The 17,336-nt window shown below is 49.5% G+C and overlaps 1 protein-coding gene across 2 annotated transcripts in view; it reads right to left on the minus strand.

The window, feature by feature from the left end:
- DPYSL2 (dihydropyrimidinase like 2) overlaps window positions 1-17,336 on the minus strand; it is a 55,134-nt gene that overhangs the window by 10,911 nt on the left and 26,887 nt on the right. For both annotated transcript variants that reach the window (XM_063419990.1, XM_063419991.1), the window contains exons 4-9: window positions 11,552-11,716; window positions 10,752-10,813; window positions 9,084-9,164; window positions 8,142-8,210; window positions 3,619-3,739; window positions 89-245 (exon numbers count right to left, since the gene is read on the minus strand). In XM_063419990.1, the coding sequence (XP_063276060.1) occupies window positions 89-245; window positions 3,619-3,739; window positions 8,142-8,210; window positions 9,084-9,164; window positions 10,752-10,813; window positions 11,552-11,716 (655 nt within the window). The remainder of the gene's footprint in view (window positions 1-88; window positions 246-3,618; window positions 3,740-8,141; window positions 8,211-9,083; window positions 9,165-10,751; window positions 10,814-11,551; window positions 11,717-17,336) is intronic.

Consider the following 17,336-nt stretch of genomic DNA (forward strand, 5'->3'; position numbering starts at 1 on the left):
CTGAAGGTGACACAGCTTTTTGCTTGCTGGCAGTCCCTTATTTTATCACCCATTTTGTCATGATGAATCCACAGAGAGCTCTACTCACCAGGACAGCAGCGAGTTGAGAAAGTCAGGAGTGGTCGGGTCAGGGCTCAGCGGTGGGGATGTCACAAAAGCTGCTGCCTTTGCCCAGTTCTTGCTCCAGTAATGGGATCCATCGGTGCCCAGGCTGGCTGTGATGGGCTCTCCGTACACCACGGTGCCTGTGGGGCAGGGACACACACAAACCCTCCGTGAACACCAGGGAATTTGCACTTCCAGCCTGGCCTCCTGGCAGGAAGCGTCCTCCTGGGAAAGGACACACTCTGCAGGACTGCCTGCTGCTTCCTCTGAAGCATTAAATAAAGATATTGCTAAAGCCCAGAGCTGGGAGCAGCAAAATGTGCACAATCCTTTATACAACTGCAGAGGTTGGCACTGATTAATTGTCCTTGAAGTGGTTACTGTAAAGATTTGTTTTGTTGTTTATATTCGTTTTATTATTTATTTATCCTAGGTCAAAACTTTGTGGAAGAGGCTGAGGGCAACTCTGAGGGCACGAGGAGATTCAGTCTGATCTAGAAGAGATGTGAAAGAAAAAGGATGAAAAGAAAAGGAGTTTTTATCAATTAGTATGAATTAAAGACCTCCTCACAAGGTTTCTTGGAGCAGGGTCTGTGCATAGACCAGGTAGGAGAAAACTCCCACCAGGAAAATTTTTCTGTTTTCACAAAGAAAGCCCATCACAGGGGAAAAATCAGAGTTCCTGGTTCACAAATGCAGCTCGGGGGAACTCTGTGATCCCCTCAAGGCACACAGCAAATCTGTGGCAGAACTGGGAGATGGAACTGCACCTCCTGACTGTGCCCACCACCAGTGCATGCTTCCTCCTCACTCACATTTTTGGAACCACATGAAGGAACAGCAGATCTTCCAGGCCAGGATACTCTGCAGGCTGGAATGCACCAGCACCATCTGCACACCCAGCAGATGCTGCAACTTCAAAAGCAGCACCAGCTGGCAGCCCCAGGGATCTGCTCACCAAATGCAACCTCACCAAAATCTGCTCAGGCACTGCAGGGGCTGGGATCTGCCTGCCAAAGGTGTGAGTGGTTGAGGTGACAATCCTAAATATTTCAGTCAGGAAAGATGGGCAGAGGGACAGCCAGAGCTGGTCAGAGGGGCTCACACCTCACCATGCAGAGTGAAAATACAGAATAATTCTTTCACTGTACTCCCAGAGTTACTGCTCTGTCTCTGGGGTCTCCAGACAGCTGGGAAGAGCTGTCCCCACCAGCGCAGACAGGATGAGGATGAACTGGCTCCATGCTGCTCCCAGGACCCTGCTGACACAGGAGGGGCAGAGCAGCCTTTGCCAGAGGCTTTCCAGGAGCAGAGGAAGAGGCTCCCTGACATCACTGGCCACAAATAGGGCTCTGAAATCACAACAAGGCCAAACACACGCTGCCTGTTGAGGGGAGGCCTCTCGTGCTCAGCACACTGGGGGCATTGTTCTGCAGGGAGGGATGTTTTTGGGTCCCAGATCTGCCAGCAGCACAGTCTGCAGGGAATCTCCTCCATCCAAAAGCCACTGGGAACATCTGGCTTTAAATAACGTCCCTTCTTTTCCATTCAGCAAATCAATCCTGGTTTGTCTCTGCCTTGGCTGGTCTTTGGTTGTTTCCTCTGTTGTTTGGGAGGGCAAGCCCAGTGTGTGTGGCCCTCTTGGGTTACTGCACAGCATTTAACTTGAGTTATGTGGATAAAGGAACAGAGGATGGGGCACCATTTATACCCCAAACTCTCCTTATAAGGAGAAAATGCATTTTGAATTAAACCTGCGTGTTCTGGCTGGCTCAGGAGGCTGAGTGGAGTGGATCAATCCTCTGGGACAGCCCCAGCACCTTGCACAGGCAGGGTAACACCCAGCCAAGCCAAGCTGTGTTTTATGGCTTGCTGTGATCCCAGTGTGTGGTCCCTCACCCCAACACCCCACTCCACTCACAGCTGGTGCTCTCAGGACACTGAGAGTAGCAGGAAGGTGTTTCTGTTGATGCTCCACCTTTGTGGGGCTCTTGCCTTCAGTATTTTATGTGGAAAAGGGAAGAGAGGCTTCCCTGGCTCTCAGGATTCAGCTGCACCACGACATCAAGATCTTTTCTGGGGAGATGCAACGTGCAGCCAACATTATTAGGTCAGTGTCTCTTCCTTCAGGGTGAACAGCCTTGAAAATCAAGCAGCTTTCCTTGAAAATGAACAGCCTTCCAAAACAAGGCCTCAAAAATGAACAGCCTTCCAAAAACAGCCTCGAAAATGAACAGCCTTCCAAAAACAGCCTTGAAAATGAACAGCCTTCCAAAAACAGCCTGGAAAATGAACAGCCTTCCACAAACAGCCTCGAAAATGAACAGCCTTCCAAAAACAGCCTCGAAAATGAACAGCCTTCCAAAAACAGACACAAAAATGAACAGCCTTCCAAAAACCGGCCTCGAAAATGAACAGCCTTCCAAAAACAGCCTGGAAAATGAACAGCCTTCCACAAACAGCCTCGAAAATCAGTCTCCCTCACCAATTCCTTAACCAGGAATCGTGGGACCAAAACACTCCTGAGCTGATGCACTAACACCAGTCTGTTTGCTGGAAATCTGCTCTTCTCACACCAAACACCCAGATGGAAAGTGATGTCATCTGTATACCCATCCGGGCTTATTTAGGCTGCAGGAAATTAAATCCAAGCCTTGTGGGGAAAGAAGGGGGTAAATCATCCCTCCTGGTTACTCAGCCAACCTGAGCAGCTTTAAATAGAGGAGAAGGGTTTAGTCACAGGATAAAGCAGCAGACAGCACCGACTCTGGGGGCAATCCTGGCTCCTTGGAGGGCCAGGCAGCAGGGAAAGGGTTTGGGGGAAGCTCCTGCATCCCTCAGAGCAGCTCAGCTCCCTCACAAGCCTCAGTCAGAGAGGGGAGGCACAGGCAGCAGCAGCCACAGCAGGGCTGAGCCTTGTTCCTTGCAGCATCCCCCAGCAGAGTTATCAGAGGCAGTCACAGCTCCCAGAGCCAACCCAGGCTGCTGATTCCCATCCCTGCAGGATGTCAGGCTGAGCTCCAGCACGGGGAGAGCACCTATCCCACAAGCAGCAAGCACAGCAGGCAGGCTGGAGCTGCTGGGCCTCTTGGGCTACTCCAGCTAAATGCCACGGGGCTTGTGAGCCCAGAACTCCGTCAGGAATCACTGCTGAGCCCAGGAAGCTCAGCAGAAAGCACCAAGGGAAAGCCAGAGCAGCTGGAAGGAGCAGCCAGCTGCAGTCTCCAGGGGGATTCACTCCATGGAAGGACTCTGGGATGTCATGAAGGCACGTGGCTCGCTGGGGGAGGATGAGTGTGGACAGACAAGCTCAGGACTGAGCAGAACAAGCAGCTCCTGCCTCTGACACAACCCCTGGATCCTTGTCTGTGGGAGATGAGGCAGAGGGAGTTGCTTGGGATCCTTTTTAAGAAGAGCCTGGACAACACCACTGGAAAAAGAAACCTCTCCTGTGCGGATGAAGCTGAAGTTGGCCGGAGCTGGAATGCACGAGCTAGGGAGGAAATCACTTACCCTTTTTCCTGGCTTGAGCAATGACATCAGCAGCACTTTTGCTCATCACCTTGGTGATGTACAGGGGGCAGTTGGTCTGGTTGGCGATGGTTATCGCCCTGTTCACAGCCTCTGCCTCCACCTGAGGAACAGAGGCAGCAGCAGGTCAGGGACACCCAGCAGCACCCCAGACACCCTCAGGAGCCCCAGCAGACAGGGAGGGAGGAGGCATTTCCCAGCCCTGAGCCTGAAAATGCACGGTGTCACCACAGCAATTCAGTGACATCGAGCTGCACTCCCCTCTCATCACCACCCTTCCTCCCAGGCTGCTTCAGAGCCTCTGCCTGAACTGAGCAACGCTCCAGGTGCTCAGGGTCACAGTGATCAAACCCCTTCTTGAACCTAGACTTAAAAATAAGCAACTAAATGTTGACTCAACAGAACTGCTCCTGCTCCAGCCCACGCACAAGGGAGATGCTGCACCACAAACTCTGGGAAGCCACGTTTGCAAACGAGCTCCTAAATTGTACCCTCCACTGCAATCTCTGGCTCGGGATCTGACAGAGTGTGAAGCAGCCCATAAATCAGCTGCTTTTCCTTGCATGAGCACAGAATGAACCTCAGCCAAAGTGAGGGTTACTGAGGCATCACTCTGATTTTATGGCTCACACAAATCAGAGGATGCAGAGGACGGATTGGGTGATGCTCACAGCGCCTGCACAGACATTTTCCAAGCAAAAACAGAGGGAACAAACCCAGAGCAAATCCAGAGCCTCACCCAGAGGCTCCAAGAACATCTCCCGCGGACTCTGCTGGGGTTGGCACACGCTCAGCACTTGTGGAAATCTGCTCTGCACTGCCCAAGTGCCACCAATCCATCACTGCCTGTCCCAGGACACACTGCCCACACAGGTTGTGTCTCATCCCTGTCCGGGGCCAGGCTGGAGGGGGCTTGGAGCACCCTGGAGTAGTGGAAGGTGTCCCTGCAGGATGGGTCTGAGCAGGCAGGATGGGTCTGAGCGGGCTTTGAGGTCCCTTCCAACCCAAACCACGCTGGGATTCTGTGGCTGCTGGCTCTCAGCACTGTGCTGGAGGAAAAGAAGCAGCAGCTCAGGGAACCGTGGCCAGGCTGGTGTCCAAGCGTCCTGAACAGCTCTGCCCATGCCAGCCACGCCACCACTCACACCCCTGCCCTGTTTGCAGCCAGAATGCTCCAGGAAAACGACAGCCAGGAGAGTTTTGTCAGCAAATCAGCCCCTCCAGAGCCAGCAGGGTGATCTCTGGGGCCCAAAGGGTTACAGCCCCAGGCAGGGGATGCTCACAAAGGGGTATTTGCTGGTCTAGACAAATGGGAAAGGCAGTGAGGGAGGGTTTTGTTGCAGGATGTTGGACCCAAAGTGCCCCAGCCAGCAGCGCTCCCAAGGGCTGAAAGGAAGAGCCAAGAAAAACCCAATTGTCCCTTCTGGGAGACAAGAGGAGGACTCAGAGCAGAGCTGCCAGGCCGTGGCCTCCCTCTGCAAACCCCACTGGAGCAGGTCTGTGCCTGGCTCTGCCTCTGCAGCACCTGGGAACCACATCCCCACGCTGTGCCTCAGTTTCCCTGCAGGCAAAGCAGGGATAAATCAACACCCCCACCCCAGCAGAGTTTTGGGCAGAAGGAGTTTGAGCAACTGTGAAGCAGCAGGAGAGTATTTTCTGAACAAGGCTGCTGAATTCCTGCCTTGTGCCCAGATGCTATGGTGACAGGCAAATAACAATAACCCGACAAGTAGTCCAGAGGGGAATGTTTGCAATTACCAGGATCCATTAGAAGCCCTAGCACAGCAGTTCTCTTGGAAAAAAAAAAGGAAACAAAACAACAACAAAAAAAAGACAGACATTTCCTGGAGCACTTGGCCTGCTTGTGCTTCCAGCATTTTTGTGGCTGAAATAAAAACAAAACAAAAAAAAGAGACAGATCGTTGTGAAAAGTCATCACAGAATGAACTGAGCTGTGAGGGGGAAGAGTTTTCCACAAAGTGATGGGTGAGGCTGACTTGGGATGATGCTGCCTTAACTCAGGCCCTGTTTTCTGGCTGGAATAAAGTGCTGAACACTCAGCCCAGGTGAGCAAAGCTAAACCCCCGAGGCAGCAGGGAAACTTCAGCCTCAATCTGAGCCTCCTGCCAGCCTGGGAATTCAGGTGTGCACTCCAAGGGCACGTGGCCAGCCCCTGAATGCTTCACTCTGATGTCATTCTCCCTGAAATGAGTAGGAGTTTTTGAGTTAATAAACGTTTCAGGCTTGCTCAGCAACTCCTGCTGGTTTGCTTTAGATGGGAGGTTTGAATTAAGGAGCTCTCCTGTCAGATGCCAACCACGCTCAGGGTGGGCTTTGCACTCCCTCAGGGACAGCAGGAAAAGCCAATTCTAGCACCCCAGAGGGACACAACAAACATCCCCTTCTGCTGGAGTCAACAGGAATCAGGGATCTGCTGCCACCCTTGGAATGTGGCCTCTCTCAGCAGCCAGCCCGAGGGGAGCTGGATGTTTTCAAAGCCCAGAGCCACTCCTGCTGCAGACAGGGAGGGAGGGGAGCAGATGACATCGTTTCCTGCTCTGTTTCCTATGACTTTCAAGGAGGGGAATGTTGGAGCAAACGTTCCCCGAGCCTGGGCAGAGCCCAGCTGAGCTCAGCTGCAGAGGCTGCCCCGTGTGAGGGCGGGGAGAGGCTGCACTGAGCCTCATCTCATCATCCTCATCCTCAGGCTGCCTTTTCCCTCCCTGCACCCCAGCCCTGCACAGAGGAACCTCCCACCCACGCCTGGGAACCACACAGCTCCTGCTCCCTGAAGGATGAAACAGGAAAAGTCTTATAAACGCGATTGCTTGGCAAAAGAGTTTTGAGGATGTGAAATCTAAGTGAAATAGAAATGAAGGCAGGTTTTGATGTGTAAGATGCCAAGCCAGACAGTGACTGAACAGCTGGAAAGACTGAGTGCTTGAGTGGGCTGAAGGGAAAATCCCAAATTGTGGATTGAACAATGTTCTTGGCAAACAGAAGGGATCCAAGAGTCCAAGGGTCAGGGAGACCCTGCCAGTTTGGGAGAGAAGAAAAAAAGGGGTCTAGAAAGCAGCTTTTAGGGTTTAAAATGTAACACAGTATGGCTGTGTAGTACTTCTGATAGGCTGCATGTAGATTCTATAATTTTGTGTCTTTTACTGGTTGGATGTCGTAGATTAACATATTCAGCACAGAAAAAGATAAAATGTATTGTAACCAGAACCTAAGGGTCTCTGAGGCATGATTTCAGTTGGGACTGGCAACTTTAAGCTGGTTCTTCTCACCCACGACCCAAGACTGCTGTAATTTCATCTATTCAATAAACAGCAGTTTTATTAAGGGCTGCCTGGGAGTCCCACAGCTCCTCCAGCTCCTGAACAGCCAGACACAGCTTGGCTGCTTTGATGTCCAGATCCTTTAAGGTAAGAGCAGCCTTCCTTTGAAAACAACACAAACTCAACATTTAAAGTGTCACAGCAGCATCTGTTCCCACTCTCCTGATGCAGGCCAAAAAAAAAAAACCAATTAAAAAGAACACGGATTGGATGGGTGACTGGAAAGCTCAGTGCAAAGTGTTTGCTGAGGAATTTCAATCTCAGGAAGCAAAGAATCCCAGCTCTGGGAGCCACACACAGATTCTCTGAGGATTCACTCACTGTCCAAGTGGAGCATTTTGGGGTTTTTTTTCCCCAGAATGATTTATGCTCCTACTGAAACATCTCTGGCTGCTGCTGGTCTGAAGCAAGAGGAGGAAAAGGCAAGGGAGCATGAGGGGCACGTGTGGATGATCCCAAAGCTGCCACATGTGGCAGGCAGCAAAGCCCTGGGATCCTGGGGGAACTGAGCTGGAGGAAAAGGAGCCGGAGATCTTTTTCCTGGAGGAAAAGGAGCTGCCTGTGCAGAACAGGTGAACCCCACCAGTCTGGAATGGCCCAGTGAGGTGTCCAGCTCAGAGACAGTGAAGGGCTCTGAGTGAAGAACGCAACCTCAAAGGCAAAGTTTGAAGGCTCTTTCAGACTTCTGGGATTGATTTCAAAGGCTTAGAGGGATTGGGGTGCTCATCCCTGGAGAAATCCATGGGGAAATATGAAGGGTAACAATATGAAAGTGCTGAGCATGACCTCCCCTCTCTGGTGCGTATTTTCTGTGCCTTCAGCAAAGCATTTAATCCATTGCTGTAAAAACCCCCGGCCCTTTGGTAAAATTCCATCAAAATATCAAATGTCACAGTAACGGGAGCTATGGAAGTACCTAAAACAATGTCAGGATTTGGGCATATATCAAAAAATTCTGCTAATTCACTGGAAATCTGATAAAATGATGAGCAAAAGCCCAAGACACTGAATCTAGAAAGGACAGGAGCACAATTCCACCAACATAACCCCAAATGCAGAAAAATCCTGTTTCCAGCCACATCCATCCCAACATGAAGCGCTTGATGGCAATGCAGAGATGTTATAAATTAGGGAGAGGGGGAAAATGCAAAGACAGGGAGTCCTCACCTCTTCAGGTCTGCTCAACACATGTCCCTCAGGGCCAGTGATCCCCAGCTCCAGGATCCTCTGCTGCTCCTAAGCCAAAGAAAAGGAGCAGGGATGAGATTTAAAGCAACAGGGAGATTTTCTTGCAGCATACACAGCTGTTGGAAAGGAGCAGGAGTGAGATCCTGAGCATCTGTGCTGGCTAAAAACCACACGGGGCTTTGCATAAGGGCCCTGCAAAAGAATCCTGTCCAACCCCCCTTGCTGAGGATAACCAGAGCTCCCAAAACCTTGAGATTTGTTCACAGGAGGTCAAGGAAACATTTTATTTGGATTTGCTTCCCACTGGATTCGTAGCCCCTTGACTTTCAGCACTCATTTGTGTCTATAAAATCATCTCTAACATGTGGCAGAACGATAACTCACAGAAACAAAAAATCATCCTGCAACTGGGCTCAAGGACTGGGGTGGGCTCTTGCCCAGCCAGAGAACACAGAAATCCTCTGGGTGCTTGAGACACAGCATGCAAAACGAGCTGGAGATAAGATGGAACTGGATACATTATTAACATTTCTCCCTCGCTGCTGTCTGAAGGATGAAGAGCCCCCAAATATCAGCACCCCACGTTCTGTACGGAGCCACATCCCCTCCCACTCCCCCTCCTCTGATTTCCTGCAGAAATCATTTTATTCTTATTTTGTTGCACACAGTGACAGTCACACCCAGCTCTTCCCTTTTGAGGAGAGATGCTGATCCACCCTGAACAGAAAGCTGCCACAAAATCCCTTTTTATCAGCATCAGAGCATCAATCCAGAGCATCTGAGCGCTGCACAGCCCCGCTCACACCCTCCTCACAGCCACGCCGTGCCCTCAGAAGCCTGGCTGGCTTTCAGCTTGCGCAGAAGGAGGCAGAATTCAAACCCTGCCAGCATTTAAAGGCAATAACTCGAGAGCATTCATACCTCAGCAATGATGTCACCGTTCTCAGCGTGCACTTGGGCCGTGGCGCCGATGTCGCGGATGACGCTCAGCACCTCGTAAATCTGGGGGGTAAATAACAAACAATGAATGAATAAATCACTGCAGGAACACACCTGGCTGCAGGTGTCTGCCAGGGCCACAGCCCTAGAGCTGCTGGGCTTATGGAAAATGCAAATGTCAGGCTTGCTGCTCTGAAAGAACAGGCTTCTGAAGCTGAGTGACCTTGGGGTTGTGGGGTGTGGTTTGAGTAGAAGTGTGTGAGCTCACAGGGTGAAAAACTTAGATTTAAGATTTTAGTATCTAGTAAAATATATAGGGCAATATGGAGGATTGAAGGCATTGTCTAAGTCCTTCTTCGTCACCTTCTTCATGGTTTTGAGTGGTTTTTTCTAACTGGGTGAAAAAAGTCTGCATTGTAGACCTTGGGTGGTCATTATTGGGTTAAAAATATAAACAATATAGGTGTAATTGGGTGATTAGAGCTTAAATAACCTTGGAAAGAGTCAGAAACACCTCCATTTTCTTGCTAGTTAGAGCTCATAGCTTGTGAGGCTGTAAATAGACAAGAATTAATAAACACCGAGTCTGAACACAAACTGTGACTCCTGTGTGTTAATCCCAGCTCTAACACAAAGAAAAGAAGGTAAGAAACCAGAACAGATCCCCTCAGAAAACAGAATTTTGCAGAAGGGCAAAGAGAAAGAGAAGCATTAAGCAATAAGATGTGGTTTGCTGGAGGGATGTAAATTAAACCATTTTCATGCCTGCCACTGAATTTTCCCAATTCTACAGCTGGATGCTGCTGATGTGGCAAAGGAGGATTGTCCAGTGGCAGGTTTGGAGCAGGGGAGAAAGAAACAAAACCAACTCAAGGCCCACAGCTGGATGATTTTAAAGGCCTTGCAGAGTTTTACCTGTTTGATGTCTTATTTACTGGCGCCTGGCATGAAAAACATCCCTGATATGTGAGTGCTGGGGGCAGGTTCTCCACGGAAATCCAATATCTGGAGGCAGGAGCAGTTTGATTTCCCACTCCAGCAAGCACTCAGAGAGGGCTCAGCTCCAGTGACCCCCAAAAGTGGCGCCAGCAGTGCTCCCTCATCCACAGGAGAGCCCTCAGAGATAACTCACACCAACACCCCCGGGCATTCCTCTCCTCCCACACCCTCAGAAACATCCACTGCCCCTCTGAACAGCTCCATGTGCCCGCCAGAATTTAACAATCAACTCCTTTCTAAGGTCTCAGTGATTTTACCACCGCTGGACCAGGATCAGTTGTAGCTTCTGAACAGAATAATTAAGATTAGCCCAGAGATCTCCCTGGCCTGCCCTGTGCAGAGGCATAAAGCAGCAATTCATAGAACTGCCACTGCCTCTACCCCAAAGGAGCTGAAATAAAACCTCTGACCTCTCAAAATGAGAGTTTTACCATTGCTTCCCACCTCAGCCAAGCTTTTCAGGGTTTGCTGTTGGTTGGGTTTTATTTTTAATTCAAATTATAATCTTCAAACCAGAGCTGTGGGTGCTGTTGCCAGTCTTAGGTCCTGTTACACACATAAAGATTGGAGCCAGGAGAGAGTGTCAGATCCCAGGATATTAAATTTAATCACTTATTTGTGACAAACTGAACACAAAGCTTTCCCTCCTACCTGAGAATCGCTGAGTTGAAAGCGATCTTTGAAAGCCATGTACACCAAGAAGGAATTCACACCTGGGGGAGAGAGAGCAACACTGCAGGTAAAGCCATGGAACACAACCCCTAAATCAGCCCCCAGCAAGAATTCCATGGATTCAGCACTGTAACAACAAAATAAAAGCAAAGATGCATTTCCTACAAAAGCAGGGACTGCTCAGCTGATCCCTCTCACCCTGCAGAGAGAACAGTGAGAAATCTGTGTTTGTGACATGGCCACACTGACCCACTGATCCTAAGCTGCCTTTTCCCTCTCCAGCCTTTGGAACCAGTAAAAATTCACCCAGCACGTGGGGGAAGCTCCCATTAGGGCAGAGAATGCTGGGGTTTGAAACTACAAACAGGATGGAAAATTATTCCAGCCTGAGGATGAAACACCAAGGAATTCAAGAGGGGGAAAACCCATGAGGTGATTTTACTCAGCTCTTCACTCTCAGCAGCCAGAGCTGGGTTTGGGCCTCCTGGGGCTCCTCTTTGCTTTGTTCACAGCACTTTGGTGGCTGCAGGGATCACCAGGGGCACCTGAAGGGTTCATGGACACAGGAGCTGGGAAAATGCGAGATTCACCCCTGGAAAATCAGTGCTGCAACCCCAGTGTGCCCCAAGCCCTGAGCCCTCTGCAATCCCCCAAACCTCCCAGAATGGGTGCCCAGAACAGCTTTATTGGGCTAGAAAAGGAAAACACTGCACGAGAGACTGCCCTGAACAACAGGAGATCCCAAAAAACAAGGAGGGGCAAGGCTTCCCTGAGCTTACCATGGTCTTTCACCAGAGCTTCCATCTCCTCCTGGACACCTTTGTGCCACTCAGTGATGTCCACGTGCAGGGAGTAGTCGCAGCAGGATTTGCTGTCTGCCCACTCTCGCCACTGGTCGAACGCTGTCAGCAAACTGGTGCCGGGCTCGGGGACCACGTGGTCAACTGGGAACGACAACCACAGCACTGGTAAATCCTGCTGCAGCTTTCCTGGGTGCCCAGGGCAGCCAGCACGGCTGGGCAGAGGCTGCTGCAAAATCAGGGCGTCCTCTTTTCCCCTTAAAATGTTTCTGAGTGGAAGATTTCTAAAAATGCAGGCGGTGAGGTCGGTTATGGAGCAGCAGCTGAAGGAAGATGAGTTGTTACTACAACCTGTTACTACAACCTGTTACTACAACCTGTTTACTACAACCCAGCCCAACCAGGAGCACCTTCCAGAGGACTGGAGGAAGCAGGAGCAACAATTTGTGGTTGGAGAGCTCTGCCTGACACTGAGAAGGTGCTGCTGCCTCTGGCACCTGCTCGGTTTGATGCTCACACCAAACCCAGCAGCAGCTGGATTCCCAGGCAGCTGCAGCTGCAGGACGGCCTCAAAGGGGGACACAGGGGGCCTGGATCTGAAGGTTCAGTGTTCCTGGTTCTTATTTGAGCACATGGAGTCTCTGAGAGCTTCAAAAGACACAGGAATAAAAGAAGGAAGTCAGCATCTGCAGCACCGAACTGAGAGAGAAGGAAAAGCCTGTGGGGTTTCAGGGGTCACAAACTGGGCGAGGAAGAGGAGAGGGTCTGGCTTGATTCTGCATTAAAACACACAGAAAAATAATAAAAAAGTTGCTTCAATTATCAGCAGAGAAACCCCAGCGGTTTATTTTTTACTTTATGTGAGGATCAGGGCTGCTCTAAGTCACAGCTGGGATGAGAGGCAGAGCCCGTGGGCTCCACTCACCTCCAGGGCAGAACAAAGCTTTGCTTCACCCCCACACAGGCACAGATTTGCTGCTTTTGCACTGCCTGAAGAACAAGATTCCCACTGGGAAAGGCAGCCCAGCTCTCCTGAGCCCCAGCCCCTCCATCAGCAGAGACATCTCAGCTGCCTGAGCTGTGCACTGTCCTGGGTTGAGAAATGTAACCAAAAATGTGAAATCTATTTTCATCTATTGAAGCCAGTTGGGAGATATTGTTCCTTATCTCTTGTAACTCCAGGGGTGGAAAGAGGGCACTTGCCTTCTGTTAATGGGACACCTGATAACACCAGATAAGGCAGGGCCTCCTTATCTCTTCCTTCACCCATCCTCCTCCCAGGGACATCCCCTGTGAATGGGCCATTGAAGGCTCTCCCATGACTGATAACATCACCTCATCCCATTGTGGGATGCTCCACCCAGCAGGAGGAGCCAAAGCCTTTCCAGTGGGATAAAACCTGCAATCCCAAACACCACGGGAGCCGTTCCCACTGGATTTTCTGTGGAGCCACATCTGTCACTTCAGGAGGACTCACTGCAGGCTGCTCCCAACACCCTGACCAACAGGGTGTCAGGTTTGCATTCTGACACTGTCAGTGCTCCTTTGTACTATTGCATTCATTTTATTTTATTTTTACCTTTCTTGTTGTTTGCTCTCTCTATTAAATTGTATTTCTGACTTGGAGTCCCACTGGTTTTGCTGTCAAACCAGTACATGCACACACTGCAAAAAGCCCAGAGCTCCCCCCAAACCACCCCAGAACTCTGCCCAGCCTCTCCCCTGTGCAGAGCTCGGGGTATTTGTGCTTTTCCAAAAGCCTTGGAAGCATCACAGCGAGGAAAGGACACGGGGTGCACGCCCTGCCTGCTGCAGCTTTGATCAGCTCTGTGCTTCTGGTGGTGCCTCTGTTCCCAGCACAAAAATCCAGGCCATGAGGGAAAATGGAAAATGGGAAAATGGGAACTTGGGAATGTGCCTCCTATCTGGCACCACATCAAGGATGTGCTTTTCACCACCACTGGGAAAAGCAGCTCAAATATAACCAGGCAATAAAGTGACCTTTTTTTTTTTTTTAATATAAAAAATCATCCCAGTTCTGTTCCATGATCTGCTCCTCCCCAGTGGTCAGAAACCTTCTGCTGCCTTCCAGCCTAAGTTGTTTCTTGGCCACTACAGAGCCCCTGTTGCTCTGCCAAAGTTAATCTTTAGCTTAAGTGGAATGAGCAACGAGGAGAAAAATAACATTTCCTTTGCATTTCCAATGGGACACGGAGAAAGCCCAGGTTTACACAAATGTCTCATTAAAAAGCCAAAAAAAAAAAAAAAAAAAGTCCATTTAATCTCTAACACATCACAGGAATAAATCCATCTCCACTGGAGACTAAAGGTGACCTCAGAGGTCTGGTAGCCCCAAGGTGATGGGTGGCCTGTGGGCACTGGGAAATCGTGCCTGGATGCACCAAGGGGTTAACAGAGAGTGCTCAGAGCCCTGAGACCCCGGGAATGGCTCTGGAACCCCCGGGAATGGCTCTGGAGCCCCTGGGATCAGAGCTCCATCACCATCTCATTGCCCAGGAATGGCTCTGGTGTCTGGGGTCAGAGCTTCATCACCACCTCACTGCCCCCAGGAGTTTCAGGGAGGACCCTGTACCTGACCCTGGGGCAGGATGGAAGCTCTGCAGAGGCAGCAGCAGCAGTGGGGCCTGCACAAGAGGCAAGGAGAAGGTGGATGTGATCCCAAATCCTGGTTTGGGACCGTTTTTCCAAGTAGCAGAACCAGCAGCAGGAGCAGTGGGTGTTAACAAGAGGCATGGGGAAGGTGGATGTGATCCCAAATCCTGGTTTGGGGCAGTTCTACAAGGGGCAGTCTCCTGACTCTCCCATCCTCTCTGTGCCATGCGAGGAGACAAACACTTTGCAAGATCATGGCCTGCACCCCTCCATGCCAGGGTGGGGTTTGGGGAGGACCAAAAATGTAAAAATGAGCCCAGATCCAGGAGAGGAGAGGAGCCCAGGCTGACTCTTCTTCACCTGCTCTTGAAAGGACTGAGCTCTGAAACTGCTTCTGCCCCTGGAGACAGCCCACATGCAGCTCAGAGAAGCTTCCTCCTGCCCTCAAGAGCTCAGAGCAAAACAAAAAAAAAGCTTTTTCTTTCATCTCCCTGTGCTCCAGGGCAGCACAGGCAGCTGATGGAGGCTCCATCCCAGCACGTTCCCACAGCCCCAGCTCCCAGGGTGACCCCTAGGGACAAACTCTGGTGACAAAATCTGTTGTCACCCCTTTATACCCACCATCCTCACAGCCTTGTGTTCCCCAGCCCAGATGTTTTCTTCCTGTCATTAATTTTTCTTTTTTTTTTTTTTCCTTTTTTTCTTTTCTTTTTTTTTTTTTTGCTGTGCAAATGAATTCAGCTTCTTGAGGTCTGAGAAGGAAGTTGCCAGCTCATTTTTAAACTCAAAGCTTGTTCCAAAAACAGACACAAAACGGAGAGGGGGAAACGTTTAAAAAAAAAAAGGAAAGGAAAAGATAATTTAAGCATCACTTCATCAGTGCTGACATCTTCAAAGGAGGAATTAAATAGCTTTGTGGGCCTTGTAGTGGCTCCCTGAATCTGAGTGAATTCAGGCTTAATTCTAATGTTTCTCTTTATTTAACACGCTCTCAGCAAGGCACAGGGCAAAGCCAAGCTCAGCGTTACACTGATTTATGAGCAGAAAACATTCTCTAGATTATCTTTAAGCTGCAAAACCCAAATTGCAGCAGCCCAGGGCTGAGGGCAAACAAGGCTGTTACACCAGCAAAGGAATTTAAAAGAAAAAAAATGAGAAAAACTATTTTATACATTAAAAATAATCTATTTTTTTGATTATTAAGCACTGACAGGATTCCAAAACACCTGCACAGTGTTTCCCCCAGACAACCCAATCTCTCACCTCCCTCTGAAGGGATTTGAGCACCCACATGCTCCAAGCCCTAATCACCCAGACTCTTAATTACCCTTCCCCTGCCTGCTTTGCCTCTCCTGTCATCACACAAAGGCTCACGAGGTGCTCCTGCTCCTCAGTGTTCACCAGGGCTGTTCTGCTGCCTGCCAGGCTCAGTTCAGCATCCTGAGCTTTATTAAACTCAGGATTAAAGGCAGGCGAGGAGCTGAGGTGAGACAGCAGCACTGGGTGATCCCTGTGCTCCAGGGCCGTGCTGGAATATTCTGGATTTCATGGGGAATGAAAAAGGAAGACAAAATCTTAAGGGGAATGGATGGAATGCACCAAGGATGGGGAAAATAAAGCTTGGAGAAATCCGCACAGGGGGAGAAGTGCCAGCAGCACTGGCATCACCAATTATTAACAGCTTCTTATCATAAATTAACATCAATCCCGTAATAAAATCAGATTCCAGCACAATCCCAAACACACACAAGTGATTTTGCAGTTCAGATCATCATTACTGCTTTTTTTTCCACAATTCACAGAATCATGGGATGCCCTGGGCTGGAAGGGACTCACAAAGATCAAATCCAACCCCAGATCAAATCCAACAACTGATTCCAGCAGGGGCAGCCTAAAAACTGAGCCACAGCTCAGGCTGGCCTGAAACATCTCCTTGTCTTCATCCAGCTGCTCCCAGACTTTAAAACCACCGAAAATGGTGCCAAACTCAGCTTTAAATGGTGGCTTTAGGAAATGTTGCATCACATCTTGGCTCCCTTTTCCAAACTCAGGGGCTTTGTGCTCCTCTGCACCCCGAGCAAGAAGGGACCCAGCAAAGGAGGCTGCAGGATGCTCTGAGACCTGAAATATCCTTTAGGATCTCCTTCTGGCACATGGAATCCCTCTCAAATAAATTTTAAAAAGCAGATGAAAAGCAATGCCTTTATATTTTTGACCCCTTGCTAAGCTCCAGAGCAATTATTGCTTCAGAGGGAGAGCTGCACGCAGCCCTTTTGCCTTGCCTTAAAAACAAAACTCTGCTTTTTGGGATGGATGTGCTCATGGGTGGGGATTAATGGGTTTTATGGCTTCCTGGCATTGTGGCATGTGCATTTTTTTTCTCTCTTTTTTTTGCATCCTGCCTCAGTTGAACAGGCCTTGGCTTGCAAACAACCCCTTCCTGGAGCTTCTATTAATAGCATTTGCTTCCAGCTTTCCCCTGGAAAGGATTTTTTTTTTCCAACTGGTTTAATTAAGTGTCATCCAAAGCATGCATGAAATTTTTCTGAGGCTTCAGCTCGTGAATGCCACTACCAGGAAGGAGAAAAACTGTTTGAAAGGGACAATATAAAGACAAATTAGGGTCAGATGTTACCAAAATTGTGTATGCAATAAAAAGCCATGTATTCAGGGTTCCAGTTGCTATTACAGGCTGCATTTTACACATTATTTCCTGCTCCTAGCACCATTAACTGTGCCTATTGTTTAAGAGGAGTTTATAAGGTGAAAATCCTTAATATTCAAGCTTAACTGTTAGCAGGCAGATCTCCCCTACCCAAAACTCCAAACAGCAGCTTGATCACTACAAACACATCTGCCTGTTTAATACTGCTTAATCCCCACAGCAACTGCGTGTGATGAAATCTGGTGAATTTATTGAGTTGTACTCTCTGTCACAAGCCATTTTATGGAGAGGCTGTAATTAAATTCAGCCCTGCTAATTGCACAGGTCCCTGCTTAGAAGTCTGGAGTTGTCAGCCTGTGGCTGCAGGAATATTCTCCTGGCACTGGTGTGGAAATGGGAGGAATTCTGTGAAAGCAGGAGGAATAAAATCAATCTCTGTGAGCTGGAAGTCAGGCCCTCGAGTGACCCACAGAAGATTATCCCATA

This window comes from Prinia subflava, chromosome 29 (assembly GCF_021018805.1).
Source record: "Prinia subflava isolate CZ2003 ecotype Zambia chromosome 29, Cam_Psub_1.2, whole genome shotgun sequence".
NCBI lineage: Eukaryota > Metazoa > Chordata > Aves > Passeriformes > Cisticolidae > Prinia > Prinia subflava.